The sequence below is a fragment of the Eschrichtius robustus genome, chromosome 2, assembly GCF_028021215.1.
Source record: "Eschrichtius robustus isolate mEscRob2 chromosome 2, mEscRob2.pri, whole genome shotgun sequence".
In the NCBI taxonomy this organism is placed as follows: domain Eukaryota; kingdom Metazoa; phylum Chordata; class Mammalia; order Artiodactyla; family Eschrichtiidae; genus Eschrichtius; species Eschrichtius robustus.
The window spans coordinates 154082437-154105193 of NC_090825.1; the positions used below are offsets into that span (position 1 = coordinate 154082437).

The following is a 22757-nucleotide window of genomic DNA, read 5'->3' on the forward strand; positions in this document are numbered from 1 at the left end:
GCCATCTAATGTTGAATCAGTCCTATGACTATCTCCTCTTGCTGTGTTTTCTTTTCCTAGGGAGGCTCATTCACTGCCTTGGCCTCAGTTAACATCTCTGTATCAGAGCTTCCACACTTAACATCTTTAGCTCATATCATTCCTCTAAGCTCCAGACCCACATGCCCAGTTGCTCCCTCAAACCTTTTCTCAGCATCTCAAAAGCACATTACATTCAGCTCAAGATTTCCCCTCAATTCTGGTCCTTCCTTACTTTTTCCCATTTTTGTTTATGGTGCCACCAACTTGTCCATGGTGTTTAAGTCAGAAACTTCAGAATTTTCCTTGATTGCTTCACTCCCTCATTTCCCACCCTGCCAGTCAAATCCTGGTGATCTTTTTTCTCTGAAGTATTTCTGTAAGCCATCCATTTTCCCACCCCACAGCCACTGTCATAGTTTGGTCATGTCGCTGTTGGCTGACATTATTGCAGTGGTCTCCCAATTTTCCCCAGTCTTTCTGTTTCCCCCTGATGTGCAGCCTCATTGCAGCCAGTCTGGGCTTTTGAAAGTGCCCATGTGATGTTTGAATCCTGGCTCCACCACTCACTAGTTATGTGAGCTTGGCAGTCTGCTAAGTCTTTCCAAACCTTAGTTTCCTCATCTGTAAAATGGTTATATAATTCTTACCTCATGTACTTGTTCTAAGAATTAAATGTGGTAGTATGTGCCCGGCATCACTATTAGTGATGATGGTAGAGATGATCATACTCTGCTCAAAACTTTTTCAGGGTTTCCTGTTGCCCTTAAAGTCCAAAACTCTTGTCACACTTCCTTGGTGCTCAGTCTCCTTAATCCCTCAAATGTGCTGTGCCCCCTTCTTCTTGAGGGTCTTCACCTAAGTAGTCTTCTCCTCACAGTAGAAGTGTTGTGTCTTTAAATAGATAATGGAAGTTAACTCATTCTTCAGATCTCACCCAGCCCCCAAATCTTCTCTTATCTTTTACTACCTTGGATTGATAGCTTTTATCCCTGTTTGCAGTTATAATTGTGTATTTTTGTTGCTGTTGGGATTAATGACTCTCTTATCCACCGTTATCTGTCTTATCTACCTTTATATGGAGACAGACCATGTTTATTATACCCACCTGCCATTGTATCTCTGTCAGGAAGCTTAAGGCCTGCTACTAACTAAAGATCTTTCTTCCATCAGTGAGGGATTATACTTCAGTATTTTTTTTCTGTTCTCCAATGTTTGGTTAAGTTTATTTTTCAACAGCACTGCCTCCTTTGTGGGCAGAATTGTCTGAAATGGACTCTTTCATGTTAATTACTAGTTCTTGTTCTTGATGGAGAGAACTCCGAAGGTAGCCGGAGCCCTCTCAGAATCTGTCATTCTTCTGGTATTGAAATAGGCTAGGGGTTCGTTTTTCCACCTAGGATAAAGTGCTGTTCTTGTGTTCCTGTAGGTTTTGTGTTTTTGTGGCACTTGCCTATACGTTGGGATTCATATTTTCTTTTGCTTAAGTCTGTATAAGAAATATGACATATTTTAGGTCCACTAACGTCATCAAATGTTCCTTTGTGAACCTCTCATTTAAGTTTTCTTGTTTTTGTTTAGATACCTTGGGTTAAGCAAGTAGCTTTATTTAAAAAGCCAATTTTCCTTATAATATGGGGATCAAAGAATGTGTTCTTAAAAGCTGTCAGAAAAAACGAATTATATAAGCATCTATCCCAATTCATAAGTTTAGTTTAAAAATATTTTAAACATTAGTAATGAATCAGGTATCCCTGTGTTACTTTTTTGTTTCTCAAATACCTGAGAGAGAGAAGAAGCCTGCTTATTTATTTATTTTCCAATAAATATGAAAGGGATAGAAAGGAAATCCTTGAAACTGTTGATTATTGTTGCTTTCAGATTTTCAGTGTCCTTATCTCTAAGATCATTTTTATAGGAATCTTTGACATCAAAATTTTGGTACTGAGATTAAAGTAGTTGTATTTTGTGGGGATTCTCAGGGAAAGATGCCATTTTAGGAAGTAGGGTGAGCGGAGAGAAATTAGGATTCTTTCCAATCTTTTCTGTTTCTTCTCTCATTCCTTCTTTCAGAGAGAAAAGATCCTATAGATAGAATTATTGCTTTTTAAAAAAAATTCTCAAGCCTTACAGCGATACTTGGGCTCTGCTAATTAAAGTAGCTTCATAAGTAATAACTTTCTTTGAAAACACTGTCTTTATTCCTTATGGATGGAATTGAATGCACAATCATTTAGCTTTTCTTTTTTTTTTTTTTTTAAGTAGCAACCCAATCCATTTCCACCAAAAATTTCCTTCTAGGAAAGTGGTTTTATGATTAATGGAAAGTGTTATATGATTAATGGTTCTGTAGATATGAAAGTTATAGGCTGGATATCTGCTCCCTTTTATCATCTGTGTCATGCATCTTGTTTATAGTAAATTGAAAAAGGTACATTTAAATGACCAGTAAGGTTGAAGACACGCTCTACTACCTGGCAGTTTCATTTCCGTGTGTCTTCTTGAGAGAAACTTTTGCACATGTGCACAAGGAGACAGGTAGATGTACATGTGCTTGTTGTAACAGTGAAAAAAGTGGAAAAACATCTAACTGTTCCTCAAGTAGGTGAGTGGATAAGTTGGTATTTATTCACAAAATGGAATATGAGTACACAGTCCTTTCCTCCAAAATACTTAGGGCACATGTATGTTGGAATTTAGATGTTTTTCAGATTTTGAAAGGTAATCCAGTATATAAACTGTATATTGTGTAATACTCCCATTGGGATCTGGACAATACCCAGTAATCAAACATATTAAATCTGTAGCAAAACTTAGGAATATTCATATTAAATTGGATAAATAAATGGTAAATAGCCTCATAGCAGTTGAGTCAGGTTTTTCCATTAAGGTTGGAGAAAAATTTAGTCTTTTTAAAGCTCTTTGGATTTTAGAATTTTGGATAAGGAATTGTGAAACCTGTATTATACAGTTCATAAAAGTGAATGAGCTAGAGTTACGTATATCAGTGTGGATAAATCTCAAACACGTTTTTAAAAAATTGAAGTATTGTTGACATATTAGTTTCAATATTTTGCTATTGGGATACATTACAAAATGATCAACACACTGGGTCTGGTTAACATCCATCACCACACATAGTTACAAAGAACTTTTTTTTCTTGGGATGAGAACTTTTAAGATCTACTCTCTTAGCAGCTTTCAAATATGTAATACAGTGTTATTAACTATAGTCACCATGCTGTACATTATATTCCCAGGACTTATTTATTTTTATAATTGGAAGTTTGTACCTTTTGACTCCCTTTACCCATTTCACCCACTCCCTGTCCCCCACCCCTGGCAACCACCAATCTGTTCTCTATCTGTAGGCTTGTGGTTCCCCCCGCCTCCGAAATGGTAAGATTTTATTTTTTTTATGGCTGAATAATATCCCATTGTGTATATCTATACACATATGTGTATAGATATACACACCACATTTTCTTTATCCATTCATCCATTGATGGACACTTAGGTTGTTTCTATATCTTGGGTATTATAAATAATGCTGCAGTGAACATGGGGGTGCGGATATCTTTTCGAGTTAGTTATTTTTGTTTTCTTTGGATAAAAACTCAGAAGTGGAATTGCTGGATCTAATGGCAGTTCTATTTTTAATTTTTTGAGGAACCTCCATTACTGTTTCCTATAGTGGCTATACCAGTTTACATTCTCAGACACATTATGTTGAGTAACATGAGCAATTTGCAAAGAGAATCAAGAACAGATGACATCACTTCTGTGAATTTTAAATAAGCAACAGTGAGGGGTGGGGGAGAGAGAGAGAGATATCTGAAGCAAATAAGGCAAATTGTTGATGGTGATTTCCATACGTTGTTGTATATTTGAATGAGTCTCTGTAGCCCCAAGCTTCTGCTTTCTTCTCTAACCGTTTTAAGAATGCAGGGTTACAATTGAATTAGGTGATAGAGCATCATACATGTTGGGAGTGGAAGTGTTCTTAAAATCAACTAAATTATCCTTCTTTCTTTTAAGTGAAGTCATTCCTACTTGTTAAGAAATTATCTTGAATATTTATTTACTTTTCCCTTTTCTGACCTATGTCTGTTACTTTTTTCTCTTTTAATATATTTATTTTTTGTTGGAGTATAGTTTACATACAGCAAAATACATGGATCTTCCGTATCATAGTTCCATGAGTTTTGACAAATGCCAGTAGTCGTATAATGCAGTCTTACGAAGATATAGAACATTTCCATCATCCCATAAGGTTCCCTTGAGCTCCTTCCCAATCAGTATTTTCCCTGCCCCGAACACATAGATAGTGTTCTAATTCCTTTCACTTTAGATTAGTTTTGCCTGCTCTAGAACCTCCTGTACATGGAACCATATAGTCTGTACTCTGTTGTGTTTGGCTTCTTTTGCTCAGTGTACTATATATTTTTTTTAAAGTTTATTCGTGTTGTTGCATGTATCCATAGTCATCCTAATATTGAGTAGTTTTCATTGCATGGATATTGCATAATCAGTTTGTCCATTCTCCTGTTGATGAGGTTGTTTCCAGTTTTGGCTCTTATGAATAAAGCGGTTGTAAACATGTTTATACAGATGTGTTTGTGGCCATGTTTTTATTTCTCTTGAGGAAATATCTAGGAGTGGAATCGCTGGGTCATAGGGTAAGTGCATGTTTAACTTTCCCCTAAAAGTATGCAGTCAGCTGAAGTGAAGTGAAAGATTTTGTGGTCATAGACCTAAGTATTCAAATTGAAAATACAATGCGATGAGTAAATATGGATGTAGGAGATGAATGAAAATAATGGTAACACATGTATTTATTGGAGTTTATGTGATAAAATTGGTGAGAGTCGAGAAAACAAATGTATTTTCCTTTTAAATACCCCGTGGAGATCCCATATGGTTTTATTTCCTCTCAACGTGCTGCTAAAACATGAAGCAATCTTTTGTATTGTCTGTTTACTACCTAAATTGATTTTCAAAAAAATTTTACTAATTTTTAAAGATTTCTTTTATCTACTTAACATTTTTACAGAAGCATGTGCAAAAGAGTCTTTGATATGCCTTATTTGATGGTTGCCATGGAAAAATTAAGGAATTGTATACAAAGAAAATAATATTTATACCTTGGTGTTTTGCTTTTGAAACAATTATGATTTCTCCATAATAGTTTGACTTTTTATTGTTATTTTATCCCCAGATGCTTCTTTAGTTTTATTTATCAAGATTCTCTTTCTCTTTTTTTTTTTAAATAAATTTATTTATTTATTTATTTATGGCTGTGTTGGGTCTTCGTTTCTGCGCGAGGGCTTTCTCTAGTTGCGGCGAGCGGGGGCCACTCTTCATCGCAGTGCATGGGCCTCTCATTATCGCGGCCTCTCTTGTTGCGGAGCACAGGCTCCAGACGCGCAGGCTCAGTAGTTGTGGCTCACGGGCCCAGTTGCTCCGCGGCATGTGGGATCTTCCCAGACCAGGGCTCGAACCCGTGTCCCCTGCATTGGCAGGCAGATTCTCAACCACTGCGCCACCAGGGAAGCCCTCTCTCTTTTTAATTACACTTTTTAAAGATTTGTTCCTTGTAGAGAAATGCAGTTAAATTTTATATGTTGATCTTATATGCGCCAGGCTTGCTAAACTCTTTTTTTTTTTTTGATATTTATTTATTTATTTGTTTTATTTTTGGCTGCGTCAGGTCTTAGTTGCTGCACGCGGGATATTCCTTGCGGCATGCAGGATCTTTCGTTGCGGTGCGCGGGCTCCAGAGCGCGTGGGCTCTGGTGGGCTCTGTAGTTGTGGCACGTGAGCTGAGTTGCCCCGTGGCATGTGGGATGCAGAACCCACGTCCTCTGCATTAGAAGGTGGATTCTTAACCACTGGACCACCAGGGAAGTCCCTTGCTGGACTCTTAATTATACAGATATTTTGTCTGTAATTTCTTCTGAGTTTTCATCCTACAATCTCTGTATAATGACTGTTTCTTGCTTTCTAATTCTTATACCTTTGATTTCCTTCTCTTGTCTTACTGCACTTGGTCTTAGTATCTCTAGAACAAAATGCAACAGTGGACTGTTGTAGTCTATCAGTTGCCTAGTGTAGATTTGATTTTTACAAGAAAGCCCATTATTAAAGAGGTAAGTCTTGAAAAAAAATGTGAGTAATTTGGTTGGTTTATTCTGGTTAGCTGATGTTCTTTGTATATGTTCTATGCTATTTTCTCCCCAAGACAGAATTATTTATGTAAATAATTTTGATGGGCTTCATTTCAGTTTAACACAGTTTAGTGATAGTGTGTGTGAAAGCATCTTAAACAATGGCAGTGTACACGAGTGCTTTTCTGTAAGATTGTAAGGTCATGATCTCTTTGTACTCTCCCTCAATATCAGTCTTCCTTGCCTCTTCTCTTTCTCTGGAGGAAAAGGCGGGGGGGAAAAAGGAAAAAGGAATTCTATAGCTTCTGGAAAGCTTTGGGCACACAGTGACTTCAGTGTTGACATAGCTCTGTGGGACACAGACATTAGCCCGTTAGCTTTATGCCATGCCCTGCAGCTGATCTAAGGATGAAAGGACAGGTAGGATTTAGCTGGGAGTGAAAGTGAGGGACCGGGTAGAGGATATTCTTTATTTATTTATTTATATTTATTTATATTTATTTATATTTATTTATTTATTTATTTATTTAACATCTTTATTGGAGTGTAATTGCTTTACAATGGTGTGTTAGTTTCTGCTTTATAACAAAGTGAATCAGTTATACATATACCTATACTCTTTAAGTAGAGGCTAAGGGGTAAGTAAATGGTATGGGAGTTTGGGTAACTGAAAGCTATTTGGAATTTCTAGAACTTGTACTAAAATCAGTTTATTGTCACTTGAATTGTTGTCTTGATGAGCACACAATAATAGAATGTATTATGACCTCAGGACTTCCCCATTTTGATAGTATTTTTGTTTATTCTTTAATTTCTCTTCTGGGTTATGCTGGCATAAAGGCAGATGTTCTTTTTTCTCTCCTGGATTCAGTAGCAGAGAGTAGCTGCTAGGACTCTGGAATAATTGCTTGTTCATTTTCTTGACTCTGACATCTTTTTTAGAGGAGAATAAGCTCAAAGTAGCATTCATTTAAACAATTTAATCTATCCATTTGAATTCTGGTTTGGTTGTTTCTTGCACTGTAGTATGTCTCTTGCTGGTGTTTATTTAGATCAGTCTGAGAACTTGGTTTTGGTTTAATATTTGAGAGTTTACAGTGCGCTTTGCTGCACAGAAAATAAATCCTTGTCAGCAACTGAAAGAATCAACGGAAAGAATACTAGACTAATGATCAGACGAAATGAACTACCTTAGAGGCTCTTCCTTTGTCTCAGTCTTGGAGATTCAGACTCATTAAAAAACTTTGAGTTTCTTCTAAAATGATAGAAATTAGAATACTTTCTTTTCATATTAAAGATTCATGAATCCAAATCATAGTGATCTTATAGAATCTGAACTTCATTCGAGTATGTTGCATATATAATAAGTGCTTTTATGTGTCCCATTTCTCGTTCTTGAATATTCTTAATTTAAAATTTATAATAAGGTATAGTGCTGGTTTGTGAGTGTGTATATATAGCTATTAAGTTTTACCACTTTGTAAGCTCCGTTTTTGGATAAGAACTCTATCCTACACTTTTGGTGTATGTTGTATAGTATTAAAAGTATAAAAGATTCTTGTTGACAGTTAATTATTTGAAAATGCTTCTCTTCACTTCAGATCAAACACAAATAAATCCAGAGTGTATAATTAACATTTTTTTAAAAAATTAGGATTGCATTTAGTATTTTGGCCAGTTTGTATTTGAGATAGAATTTTTTGTGTGTTAGCTGGTAAGGAACTAATTGTTACAGAATAAGAGTAATTCTCTCTGTTATAGGGGAAAGATATAATTTTCCAGGGACTTGATTTGCATCTACTATCCAGTAGCCATTTACTTTCAAAATAATGCGTGAAAATTTGTTTTTGTCAATCTTTCATCAAAAATTTATTGAAAAAAAAAATTTATTGAGCACTTACTATACCAAACACTGTGCCGTGCCCTAGAGTAAAAAGATGAAAGTCCCAAGTTCTAGAAAGTTTTTCTTGAAGACAGATACAAAGAAATAAATTGCAGATTGGGCTGGTAAGTGCTCTTCTTAGGGACACATACGGTACAGCACAGATCAGAACATCACAGAGCCTGAGGATCGACTTGGGTGATGTTAGTAAGAATTATTATAAACTCTTTTGCATCTTGCATTGATAAAGTTTCCTCAATGTTCAGAAAAAAAATCGTTCTTAATTTAACATAATAGGATGCAGTACTGGTATTTTTTCTAATGGTTATCTTGACAAATAGTGCATTGAACTCTCTGAGATACAGTATGTTTGTGATGATGACCATTTTCATGTATCCATAATATTCTTTTTCTGTAACTAAAAATAGCTCTAGACTCCTTGGTTCTGTCATTTTAGAAATCAGGATAAACTGGATCAAAGCGTTCTCTTGTTCAGAGAAACTAATGGAAGTTTTGCCTCAGAAGAGCTTCTGATATTTGTCTAAAATATATGAAGCATTGTTGTGATGTTTTGTTGTTTTTGAGATGTATTTTTCTAAAAAATGATCATAAACCCTATCAGAGATTTAAGAATTTTCATTCTATTGTTCACAACATCCTACCATTTCATTGAGATACAGCCTGGTGTAATTTTAGCACAATCCTTGGAGTAAATTTTAAGCAGTTATTCTTCCAGTCTTCCAGCTCAAGCTGAGTGTTAGAGTGAGCAGAAGTAGACTAGTGAGTGTTGGTGTACAATTTGGCATGTGAGAAGTGTGAGATCATTTTGGAGAGTGTCATGAGCAGAATTCCCAAATAGAAATTTTCGTAATATCTGACAACTGAGATTGTCCTGCTAAATTCAGCATGTGTTTTTGGTCGGTCATGGTAAATGTCTGTGATATGTGCAGATATGCTCCCTTTATCTTCAGTATGAATGTGCTAGAGAAAGAGCAGCCTGGCTAATTGCTTGCTGCTTCTTTCTTCTCCCAGGGGAGTTGGCAGGAATTTTAATAAAGTGAATCTAGCTTGAATGTAGCCTAAAGAAGGGGTGCTGATTCCCATTTCAATGGAGAAAATTGCTGTGTAGCCTTCTCGGCTACCAGTCAGAGCATCATTTTAATTCTGTATTCTAGTAAAATGGGTGCAAGCAGAGCTGAAGAAGCAGGGCACATTAGTCGTTGTATTTTCTTTCTTCACCAAAACAGTGCTTGCCATACTAGTATAATCACAAGTGCTAAAGTGTATGTGAGACTGTTAGCTGTCGTCAACATCTGTTTCTCCTGATTTGAATGAATTTGGTGATGAGTGTCCAGAAAAGGAGGGACAGTTGTACCTAGAAATCAGTTTCATTGTTGAATTTAACTTCTGATATTTCCCTGTGGGATAAGCTTGCTCAGAATTTATTTGGATTTTTTGACTTCCAAAGGTAAAGAATGAAACTGGAGGTTGATTATAGGCTTCAGAGAATTAGCATTTTGACACATCTTTTTAGTAAGAATTTTGAACTCCAACAACTGTTGAGAATCTTTACAGCATGATGCGGGTAGTTAAATTTATTTAAAGAATCATATTCATGAATTCCAATACCTGATAATTTTATTGTAAATTTATTTTTCGTAAGAAGAAGCCAGTGCTTTTCGAGAGTTTGAAGACTGCCATAATTGAAAGTTCACTACTTGCTAAGCATGATACCAAAACCAGAAACTATAAAAGAAGAGGTTCTTATCTTTGCACTAAAAAAATTCTGTACTTAAGTTGCCATAAACTATGTTAAAAGAAAAATGACAGATTTGGAAATATATTTGTAACATGCACAGCAGGCAAAAGGTTGTTTTCCAAATATAAAAAGATCTTAAAGTGGATTAGGAGAAAGGTTAAATGTCCCCAAAACAAAATGAGCAAAGAACAAGAACAGATGAGTCACAAAGGAAGGAATACAAAGCGCCTGTAGATATGTGAATAGATATTCAGTCTTACTTGTAATCAAAGGAAAGCCCAAAAAAGACAGAGAAGAAAGAAAATACCCAGTTGTCAAAGGTATAGGAAAGTGCTCAGACATCGTTTGGTGGAAGTTTAAATCTGTACAGACCCTTTTAGAGATAATTTGTTGTGTGTATTAAAATCATAACTGCATACCCTCTGATCCAGGAATTCCACCTTTCCGAATTTATCTCCAGGAAAAATTTGGATAAATGTGCAGAGATATACATGTGAAGGTGCCTGTTATAATAGTGGAAAATGAGAACCAAACTAAATATTTATCAATAGTTATAAGTAAATTATTTAATATCAACACGTTGGAATTCTATGGCAGGCATATTTTTTCCCCAGTGTTTAAAATCGTTGTAAAATACAGCTTACATTCACCGTGTTAAATTTACCATCTTAACCAATTTTCAGGTGTACAGTTCATAAGGTACATTCATACTGTTGTGCAGCCATCACCACCATCCATCTCCACAACTCTTCATCCTGTAAAACTGAATCTCTGCACCCATCAAACAGTCACTCCCTGTCTCCCGTCTCCCGTCTCCCCAGCCCCTGGCAACCACTCTTGTGCTTCCTGTCTCTGTGAGGTAGACTGCTCTAGGGACCTCATGTAAGTGGACTCGTGTAATATTTGTCTTTTGTGACGGGCTTATTTGATTTGGCATAGTGTCCATCCATGTGGCAGCGTGTGTCAGCATTTCCTTCCTTTTTGAGGCTGAAAAATATCATTAGGCATTTTTTTAAATTTAATTTTTGGGTGGGTAGTACATACATTTAGTTCAAATTCAAGAGGAGGGAGGGTTAGGAGGAGAGAAAGATGGGAAGTGGCTGGGAAGTGACTGCAGATGTATATGGGATTTCTCTTAAGGGGTGATGGCAGTGTTCTAGAATTAGTAGTGATCAATGTATAACTTTTAATATGCTGAAAACTGCTGACTTACACACTTTAAACTGGTGAACTTTATGGCATGTGTGAATTATGTCTCAATAAAGCTATTATTAAAAAATTTCAATGTCAGTTACACCTCAGTTAAAAAAATTTTTATGCGGAATAGAATAAAGTTTTCTTACATGTTGTCCCCCAGTGATTCCAGTTCGTTCCTCCCTTCCTCCCTTCTTGCCTTCCTCTGTTCCCCCAAATAACCATTAATTATTACTTGTGTAACATTACAGAAGTATTTTTATCTCTTATGATATTTTTTATTTATAGTAAATAGTAAATATTTATTGTTCCCTCCCTTTTAACCAAAGTGGTAGCAAATTGAACACAGCCAAGCAGGCATCTCTGAAGTCTTTTCTCTTATTTTTAAAGGTAAAAATGTCCCTTTTTATTGATTACTTGCTTACTGTAGGGGATTTAGATAGTACAAAAAACTATGAAGAAAAATGTAAAATCTACCCATACCCAGACACTGGTAATTGTTTGCATCCTTTTAGACTTTTCTCTGCATGTTCATACTTTTTAAAAATTAGAATCGCGATCATCCTATACTTGCTATTATATATCTGCTTTTTTACTCTTAATATGTTGTAACTGTAGTTTTTATCAGTAAATATAAATCTACATTTTAAAAAATTGATGCATAGTATTAAACTGGGTGGACATTTCTCATTTACTTAACTCATCACCTATTAATATCCATTTAGGTTGTTTCTAATTTTGTCGCTGGTGTAAACAACAGTGAGCGTCTTTGTACACTCGCCAGATCGTTTCCTTGAGATATTTACTGCTGTTTTGCAGTTTGCCAAAAATTTTAAACAATGTCTGTTTCAACATATATGCCACAAAGATTTCAATGATATTATTAGCTCTGTGAAAAGATGGTGCAGGCATTTATAGCCTCACTTTAAATATGAGGAATCTGAAACCCAGAAAGATGGCAATGTGTTCCAAATTAGGTTGCTCTTCAGTGTGAGAGCTGGAACTAAAACTCCTGTCTTCTGATTGTGGGTTAGTTTCCTTCCACTGCGGCACACTGCCAGACCTTGAATACCTTGAATACAAAGGGTGATTTTCTATTGTTGCTTCTTCATTTCTAAAAACATGATTCTTGATGTAACTTCCTTTTAGGTTCTTTGTATAATGTTCTAGAATTTATCCATTCAGATTAAAGGTTCATATACCTTCGTTAGGGATACAGGCTAAAGATATACCCTCTGGAACATTTTACTAGCTTATCTGCACTAACATTTTCATTTAATTACTCAAATTACTCACTTATATTGTTATCTTCTTCTGTATAAATAGCACACACAGCCTCAGTTTTTTGTGTTTTGTTTTTTGTTTTTAAAGCTTCAAGTTATCTAATTACCTTTGGGTACTAGCTTCAGTGGGCTGCGAGAATTGCTTTAATTCGAATGCCAGCTCTATTACTTACTGTGTGAACTTGGGGTGAGTTATTTAAGTCTCTGTATGCCTGGTGTCATCATCAATAAAATTCAAATAATAGTACATGTGTTATAGTGAGGATTAAATGAATTAACACATAAGGAGTGCTAAGCACATTCTGGCATGCACTCATATGTTTATTATTTAATGTGCTAACTTAATTGTAAAGCACTTAAAAGTCATTTTGTATTTTGCCATCCTTTGTGTTTTTTGGTGAAATTTTTTGTATGATGTGTCCGTATTCCTATAGGTTTCCCCTGCCTTTCCCCACTCCTCACCTTCAGTTCCGTGTAATACCTTCTGTTAATCTTGAACGCTGTCTTTATTTAGTCAAGTAAAGTGAGGAGCTGCCAGACTTACCTTGTTTCCTGTTGGTAATAAACACAAATTAAATTACTGACATTTTACAGATTATCTCAATCAGTTTTAAAGACATTGTAAAACAGAATAATGTGAATCCTCATTTGCTAAATGCAGGGTTCTGAGAGCTGTGGTAGCTGCTTTCTCATTCCCCGTAGTCTGCTTTGTTTCTGCTACTTGAGGAGGAAAGCTCATTTGGGTTTTCTTTTTTGTCTTTATACCAGCACATGCAAATGACAGTCCAGGCTCTCCAGGATGAACTGCGGATCCAGAGGGACCTGAACCAGCTGTTTCAACAGGATAGTAACAGTAGGACTGGTGAGCCTTGCGTGGCAGAGCTGACGGAGGAGAACTTTCAGAGGCTGCACGCTGAGCATGAGCGGCAGGCCAAGGAGCTGTTCCTCCTTCGAAAGACTCTGGAGGAGATGGAGCTGCGGATTGAGACTCAGAAGCAAACCCTGAACGCTCGGGACGAATCCATCAAGAAGCTTCTGGAGATGTTGCAGAGCAAGGGGCTTTCTGCTAAGGCTATTGAGGAGGACCATGAGAGAACAAGGAGACTGGCAGAGGCAGAGATGCATGTCCACCACCTCGAAAGCCTTTTGGAGCAGAAGGAAAAAGAGAACGCTCTGTTGAGAGAGGTGAGTGGCCACTTTCTCAGTTGTTATGACTGTCTTTTTTTCCTGATTAGTCAGCATTTTGACCTAGATAAATTTATATGCTCTCCTGAGCTAGTGTAAGGGAATTTCTTCTTTCTTACCTAAGTTCTGCACTGATTTCTGTTCTGATTTGCTGTCTTGTATGTGATGACATTGGCTGGCATGTATACTGGTTTAATACCTTTCTGGGGTTTTTTTTCCCCCTCCTGATTTCTGTAGACTCATTTTGTTGCTAGAGGGGCACAGAATTTTCTTGATTTGTTCCTCATCTATTGATTTGTTCACAGAGACACACACAACAAAACCAGAATTAAAGTAGCTAACTACTGCTCAATTTTAAAATATTAATAATTGAAAGTAAGCGATTCCCTCAGTTTCGGTGTGCTTATAAAGTCCTAGGCAGCAGTAATGGATGTTTGCCCTGTGGTTTCCATGGAAACTGTTGCCTTGCTGTAAAAGATAGGTGATAAAAATTATTTGCTGCCCTGGAGGCACAGCTAGAGGGAATGATACAGAGGTATGCTGTCACTTATTTTTAGAGAGGAAACTCAGACTTTAGCTGACCACTGTGTCTACTGATAATTTTTCACTTTTCTATGTAATGCTTCATTTTAAGAAAGCTTAAGTGAAGAATTCATCTTACATTGAATTAAAAAAAAATGACAGCTCTACTTCTCTATATGAGGTCAGAGTCTTCAGATAATTTTCACATTTGGATAGGGGGAAAAAATATCTCAGAACTATTTTAGTGCCAGTCTGAATAATCCCTTTTTAAATGAAGGGTGAGGAAGGTGGTTAAAAGCAGCAAAACAGCGACTTCCCCTGATGATGGCGACGGTCTGTATCTGCTCTCTGCAATATGGTAGCCACTGGCTGCGTGTGACTGTTGAGCAGTTGAAATGTGGTTAGTGTGACTGAGGAACTGAAATTTAAATTTCATTTAAATATAACTAATTTAAAATTAAATTCAGTTAATCAAATTTAAATTTAAGTGCCTCTGTGTAGGTAGTGGCTACTGTATTAGGTAGTGCAGCGATGCATAATGCATGATGCGGGTAATGTTACCCGCTTTTCTTAATAATTTGTCTTGAACATCTTTCTTTGTCAGTACATGTAGAGTTTTGTAATTTCAGTTGAATTTATAATGTTCTGTTGCATTTATTTATACTTCTTACTGTTGAAAATTTAGACTACTGTTAATTTTTCATTATTATAAAACTGTGCTGCACTGAATATCCCTAACCATATATCCTTGTGCATTAATTTTTTTCTTTAGCATAAATTTCCAGAAATGAATTTGCTCAGGGTGTGTACGTTTTCAAAACTCTGAATATCAGTCTTGTCTCCCAGAGTGATTGGACCAGTTTATCCTCCCAGAAGCATATACTGTATTTTTACGGTTAATCTGCAGCTATGTGCGTTACAATCTTCAAATTACTGGACTGTATTGTTTTAGAAAATTTTCTATCAACTACTGTGTTGTAGGCACCATCCTGAGTTTCTTTCATTTTACTTTCAAGAGTTTATATTTTAATGAGGTAACCTGGAGCCTGGCCATAGAACATTGTAAGAGAAGGTGTAATCATCTCAGATAGCATGCAGCATGAAAACCCTACCAGCATCGTGATGAACTTTGAATGTTACGTTTTTACTCCTTCTGTTCTGAATATTTCAACCTGTGCCCATTTATTTTTGAGTTTTGGAGTTAATAAGTAGTGAATAGTTAAGGATTATGGAAAGCCACAGTGTTATTCTGGCAGAGAACAACCAGCAATATGGTGAATTTGAACAAGTAGTAGGAAAAAACATGAATTTAAGACTAATTTTGAAGTAACAAGCTCTACAAATATTAAGTCCCACTTCTGAACATAATGTGGAAAGAAATATAGGCCTCGTTAGTTGTATCAATACACAATTCCAGTTGCCATTAGTAATGTAGCGTCATCTTACAGGAAACACAGTCCTATGGATTAAAATTATTTAAGAGCAAGTAGAAGTGATTGCTTCAGGAACACATGTTTAGAATGCTGGTTCTCCTTTCTTTTTCTCCTACTTGCCTTCAAGACTTAGCTCAAATTGCAGTTCTTCTGTGAAGTCTTCCTTGTGCAGCTCTATACATATATGTAGATGAGCCAGTAATATTATAGTATACTTCCATGTGTGTTTCTTCATTGTTCACTTAATTTTTTGTACCAAGGATGTAGATATATATATATATATATGAAATTTTATCTTGTCAGTGTCTTAACAAATGCACAGTGGGTACTCAAGAAATGTTGGTTGAATAAGTTGAAATGTAGGGAAAGAAGTTTAAGCCTGGAGCTTACAGAAAGAAGGATAGCTTTTCCAATTCTTTTTTCTCCAGTGTGACCACTGGATACTAAAACCTAACGAAGGTTAGAAAACAAACTAAAACCCCAAACCAGTTTTGCTTATGAGTTTAGGTATAGAAGTTGTAAATAAGATATTGGCAGATAAAATCAGCATTATGATAAAAGGATAATATTCTGACCAAAAGGAGTTTATTCTAGGAATCCAGAATGGCTCAATATGTCATTCACAGTTATAATTTGTAATAGGTGAAAGGAAAAGATAACCTCGTAGTGTTTGATAGCTATCTCAAAGACGTGAGATAAAATGTTAGACACTTTGAAAACTAAACCAAATGAACTAAAAATAAGAATGGAATGATACCTTTATAGCATGATTTAAATAAAACAACTCAGTAAATATGTATTATAAACATATTTTAAACTAGTAGCCAGAATTGTGCTTACTCTGACGTATACTAAGACGCACCCATTAAAGTTAGGGAGAGGCAAAGATACTGTTCATCAGTATTTACATTATTCTGGAAGTGTTAGGCAGTGCTGTTAGATAAGGAAAATGGAATAAATAATGTCAGTAACGGTAATGGAAAGGATAGGGCTAAATTTTCATTACAATGTAGATGGGAACATTAATATAAAGATGCTGCTTTCCCCCAACTCTGTGAATTTAGTGTAATCCCAATAGGAATATTCTTGACACGTGCCCAAATGATGTTGCAGTTTCTTTGCAAGGAGAACAGTGCGGGAACACTTGTTTAAGCAGCTCATGATATATGTGTTTTAAACCCAGTGATATTAAAATCTGTGGTACTGGCACAGTAATAGATAGCTAGATTGATGAGACAGAATAGAACCCAGAAATAATATAGTTTTAAGCATATGATACATGTTTGGGAATAATCGCCATCTACTTGGAAAACAGTACATAGTTACATCAAATTAAGTTCTAGATGAAATAAAGAGCTACTTGTTAAAAAATAAAAACACTAGAAGAGAATGTAAGAAAAAGGTTTTAATACAATCTTGAGACAGGAAAGAATCTTTTATTGCCATAGCAAGAGGCTTAAACAATTAAATTTGTGTATGTTAGAAAATACAGGTAACAGAGGCTAAAATGGTAATTTGGAGTAAAGCTTTGTAACATGTGGCTTGACTGTTTCGTTTCCAGAGTGACAAGGTGCTAGAGGCACTCGGCACAGCCTTTCTTTGCTCATTACTCAACAAACATCCATTGAGCTTCTAGAATGTATGTGACCCTGGGATACACGCTGGGTATACATTTTTCCTGTCAGAACACATGGTCTGTGCCCTCCTAGAACTTAAAAATCTGGTGAGAGACAATAAACATAATTATGAGAGGAAATAAATAAGTTGAGTCTAATTATGTTGGGAGAGGGGATAAACAGGGTAAGCATCTTTGAGGAGGTGCCCTTTAAGGGAGATCTGAAGAAAGTTGAAACAGTCTTGCTGAGCATTTGGGTAAAATCATTTCATGAAGAAGGTTAACAGTTTCAAAGGCGGGATGAGAAGTTTTCAGGAGACAGCAAGGAGACTAGAGGACAAAAGCATATTGTCTAAGGGGAAAACAGGCATGAGATGAGAGGTTGAAGAGGTAGCCAGGGCCAGAGTCATTCATTCCATTCATCAGATATTTATTGGGCACTAACCCATGTGCAGAGCACAAGGAAATATAGTAGCAGTGAACAAAACAAAAATCCATGCCCTCTAGGAGACAAAGCACTTGCCTTCAGGATCCCTGCAGGTAATGCAACAATTTTATTCAAAGTGCAAGAGAAAACTGCACCGATGTTTAATCAAGGGAGTGATCTAGTTTAGCTTTTAAAATCTACTCTGGCTGTGTTGAGAATAAATGGGGGAGGGAAAATTACGAGTGAACAAGGAAGTCTGATAAAGAACAACTCTAGGTTGGGTGAGTGGTGACTTGAAATGGCTATTGTGCATTATATCACTAGTGTGTCAAGAAAGGCAGAAAGAATTGAGAGCTGCCAACACTGGGATATCCATAGGTTTTATTATTATTGGATTATTGTCCATCTTTTTAAAAAGCAGGTTTTCATCAGTTCCAAGACTCATAGTTTTCCCCATCTCAACAGTATGAAATTGAGTTAATAAGTCTTATCCTTGATGGCATCTTAAAATCTCTGTCAGCAAGGCCACAGTCCTGCTTGATTTGTTTGCCTGTGTACTCACAAACAGTTAACAGCTGCTCATTTTAGTCAATGTTGTGAGTATTGTTGCTATTTCTCATGTTAACTTTAGTTGTTGTTCAGTATGTCTTCAGTAATATTATGCTGTGAACCAGCATTGAAACAGTTATTGGTACGGAGAAAGTTATAAAACAGTTCAAAATGATATATGATTAAACTTTATGGTTAAATAAGTAAAAAAAGGGTCTTGCAATCAGTATAAAATAAAAATTCTGAATGATAGAAGGTTGGGTCATGGTTTATTTGGAGGCATTTCCTTCTTTTCTTTCCAGCACATTAAACAGTGGTTTACCTTACAATCAGTGGCATCTTAGATTTGATGAAATACAGTAACATTAAAATGGCATTCATATCCAGGAACATTTGTGATTAGTTTTCCATTTTGTTTATGAACATGATTCTGGAGATAGCAGGTAAATAATTCCCCCAAATAAAAGCCAAAGAAGAAAAACAAAAATTAAATTAAGCATTGTATTTTCTGTTTGTACTGAAATTACATTGTTACGTGACTTATTGTTAGATTTTGTATTGTTTACTGGAGTGCCTTTCCTTTGATGGATAGAAGTGTGAAGACATCTGTTGGACACATACTGAACTACAGTCAAGACGTGGTTAGTGCCTGGGGCCAGGCGTATGGAGTTTTAACAGGCTTTACAGGTGATTCTGTGATACACCAAAGTTTGGTTCTCAGTCTGTTGGCAGAACATACCTGAATTGGCTATGGAATTTTTGGATTGGCTATCCATATGCATACCAAGCATTGTCTATAGGCTGAATAAATATTTCAGTTCTATACGTGCTCCTGTTTTTTTGAAATGTAGATCCTATTGTGATGAATAAAATGATTTGTTGGGAATTCCCTGGCGGTCCAGTCGTTAGGATTCCGTGCTTCCACTGCAGGGGCCACGGGTTCGATTCCTGGTCGGGGAACTAAGATCCGCATGATGCACGACATGGCCAAAAAAAAAAAAAAAAAAAACAGAAATTAAAATACTAATTTGTTTTAAAACATTTATACGTATGTTAATTTTGGTCTCTATAATATTTTAGTCAACAAACCTTGTTTAGTGCAACTGCTCTCATGTTAAGATTTGCAGCAGTGTTTGAGGTTTAAAAGCCCTACTCTTAATCTACAGATTCAATGCAATCCCTTTCAAACTACCACTGGCATTTTTCACAGAACTAGAACAAAAAATTTCACAATTTGTATGGAAACACAAAAGACCCCGAATAGCCAAAGCAATCTTGAGAACGAAAAATGGAGCTGGAGGAATCAGGCTCCCTGACTTCAGACAATACTACAAAGCTACAGTAATCAAGACAGTATGGTACTGGCAAAAAAACAGAGATACAGATCAATGGAACAGGATAGAAAGCCCAGAGATAAACCCACGCACATATGGTCACCTTATCTTTGATAAAGGAGGCAAGCATATACAGTGGAGAAAAGACAGCCTCTTCAATAAGTGGTGCTGGGAAAACTGGACAGGTACATGTAAAAGAATGAAATTAGAACACTGCCTAACACCATACACAAAAATAAACTCAAAATGGATTAAAGACCTAAATGTAAGGCCAGACACTATCAAACTCTTAGAGGAAAACAGAGGCAGAACACTCTATGACATAAATCACAGCAAGATCCTTTTTGACCCACCTCCTAGAGAAATGGAAATAAAAACACAAATAAACAAATGGGACCTAATGAAACTTCAAAGCTTTTGCACAGCAAAGGAAACCATAAACAAGATGAGAAGACAGCCCTCAGAATGGGAGAAAATATTTGCAAATGAAGCAACTGACAAAGGATTAAACTCCAGAATTTACAAGCAGCTCATGCAGCTCAATATCAAAAAAACAAACAACCCAATCCAAAAATGGGCAGAAGACCTAAATAGACATTTCTCCAAAGAAGATATACAGATTGCCAACAAACACATGAAAGAATGCTCAACATCATTAATCATTAGAGAAATGCAAATCAAAACTACAATGAGATATCATCTCACACCAGTCAGAATGGCCATCATCAAAAAATCTACAAACGATAAATGCTGGAGAGGGTGTGGAGAAAAGGGAACCCTCTTGCACTGTTGGTGGGAATGTAAATTGATACAGCCACTATGGAGCACAGTATGGAGGTTCCTTAAAAAACTAAAAACAGAACTACCATACAACCCAGCAATCCCACTACTGGGCATATACCCTGAGGAAACCATAATTCAAAAAGAGTCATGTACCAAAATGTTCATTGCAGCTCTATTTACAATAGCCAGGACATGGAAGTAACCTAAGTGTCCATCAACAGATGAATGGCTAAAGAAGATGTGGCACAGATATACAGTGGAATATTACTCAGCCATAAAAAGAAATGAAATTGAGTTATCTGTAGTGAGGTGGATGGACCTAGAGTCTGTCATACAGAATGAAGTAAGTCAGAAAGAGAAAAACAAATACAGTATGCTAACACATATATATGGAATCTAAGAAAAAAAAAAAAAAGTCATGAAGAACCTAGGGGCAAGACGGGAATAAAGACACAGACCTACTAGAGAATGGGCTTGAGGATATGGGGAGGGGGAAGGGTAAGCTGTGACAAAGTGAGAGAGTGGCATGGACATAATATACACTACCAAACGTAAACTAGATAGCTAGTGGGAAGCAGCCGCATAGCACAGGGAGATCAGCTCAGTGCTTTGTGACCACCCAGAGAGGTGGGATAGGGAGGGTGGGAGGGAGGGAGATGGAAGAGGGAAGAGATATGGGAACATATGTATATGTATAACTGATTCACTTTGTTATAAAGCAGAAACTAACACCATTGTAAAGCAATTATACTCCAATAAAGATGTTAAAAAAAAAAAGATGTCAGATATGGGGATATATGTATATGTATAGCTGATTCACTTTGTTATAAAGCAGAAACTAACACCATTGTAAAGCAATTATACTCCAATAAAGATGTTAAAAAAAAAAAGATGTCAGATATGGGGATATATGTATATGTATAGCTGATTCACTTTGTTATAAAGCAGAAACTAACACACCATTGTAAAGCAATTATACTCCAATAAAGATGTTAAAAAAAAAAAGTGTCAGATATGGGGATATATGTATATGTATAGCTGATTCACTTTGTTATAAAGCAGAAACTAACACACCATTGTAAAGCAATTATACTCCAATAGAGATGTTTAAAAAAAAAAAAAAGCCCTATTCTTTAACTAGGTTCTAGGCTAGGAATTTTGGCTCTACCATGTCTGAGGAATGCCCATCTGTATCTTTGGCAGTTGTCAGGTAAGAGCAGAGGAGGTTAGAGGGAAGAAGAGAGAAATAAACATATATAGAAAAAAAAATAGAAACCTTGGACAAAGAGTAGGAAGAATTAAAAAAGAAAAAAGGTCCCTAGTTAATTTTCCCTTTCCTAGTGATTTTGGAAAGTGTGAACAGTTGCATCGCATAACTTACTGGTTCAGGTTATCCTTCCTCATCTTTTTTTTTTTGTTGTGTCATTTGTACCTCATTTCCATTTTGACAGGAAGATATGTTTTCTCAGAAGCATGCTGTTACTTGAGATGGTAAAGGGTCAAAGTGCAGTGCTGTCTGACAACAGCGGAGTTGAGGTACAGGAGGAGTAGTGAGGGTTCCTTCTTCACTTCTCCGTGTGGAGTACAGTAAGCCCAGAACTTGTGTGGAGGATTGAAATCTGCTGAAGGGACGTCTACCCTTGAACCAAGGGTGCTGGAGGCTAAAACCTGAAACTTGAAAGAAAGAAATTTCAGACATAAGTACTACTTCTCAGTCACAAATGCTCCTTTCTCTCAGTTGTGTAAGTAAATGTTGACTTAACTTTTAAAAAGAAAGAAACTACTAACAACGGAGAAATTTTGTTCCTAACTTGTTTGTTTTCTTTCTCTAGTCATTATTCTTTATTAAATCAGTGAGAGGAACTGAACACATTTTCTACCGTGTACCACAGTTGACAGTATAACAAGATCCAGATAATTCTACCTGTATGAATCTCTGGGCTTTCTTTAATTTGTGTAGAGTGAAAATTTTCAGGCTAAAAAGAGCGAAATAAAGCAAGCACTAGCACATTCGACTTCTTACATTTGTCTGAATGGTACATTCTTTTTTATTCCCAGAGTCCTCTCCCTTTATTAACAGTGCAGGAGTCAGAGGCTCCATGTGCTCTCTGGGAAAGGGGAGTTGGTCAGCCCACTGACTGCAGGATGTATTCATAATGAGCTTTAATGCACAGGCCTTTGAATGGAGATCTGTTACGACTGATAGGTTTTACAAGATCTTAACAGGAAAGCTTTATGCCTGCGAATGGTTTAAAGTGCACCCTAGTTCCTTAGCAGAGGAGGATTTTTTTTTATTCAAATGGATTTCTTTCCTTATATATTGCTGATATGCTTGCTAGAGTTTAAAGTGAAATTGTAATAGTTTCACTGTAAAGCATTTGGAAATTTCCCTAATATCTGTGCGCCCAATTTATCACCTGTTTACAGTGTAGGGAGTAGATTCAGTGTGGACAGACTGGAGGCTGGGGGGTAACTGATGAGTTTGTTGTTTTAATGCAGGTGAGAGGTGATTATGGCCTGAACTAATGTGTTCAGATTTTGTCCTGGATTAATGTGTTCTGCATTTGACTGTCTTAATGAAGTGTTTTATCTTGCAGGGGTTAATT

The 22757-nt window shown here is 36.4% G+C and overlaps 2 protein-coding genes across 9 annotated transcripts in view; one reads left to right on the forward strand and one right to left on the reverse strand.

Moving 5' to 3' along the window:
- The window catches only part of LOC137759783 (ELKS/Rab6-interacting/CAST family member 1-like), a 901087-nt gene that overhangs the window by 63792 nt on the left and 814538 nt on the right, over positions 1-22757 (forward strand). Inside the window, 1 exon segment of the mRNA XM_068536391.1 lies at positions 13072-13488. Within this exon segment, the coding sequence (XP_068392492.1) occupies positions 13072-13488 (417 nt within the window).
- LOC137759781 (ELKS/Rab6-interacting/CAST family member 1-like) overlaps positions 16871-22757 on the reverse strand; it is a 167669-nt gene continuing 161782 nt past the window's right edge. For all 8 annotated transcript variants that reach the window (XR_011073189.1, XR_011073187.1, XR_011073188.1 and 5 more), the window contains 2 exons: positions 21533-21825; positions 16871-18994 (listed from right to left, as the gene is read on the reverse strand). The gene's annotated coding sequence lies outside the window, so the exon portion shown is untranslated. The remainder of the gene's footprint in view (positions 18995-21532; positions 21826-22757) is intronic.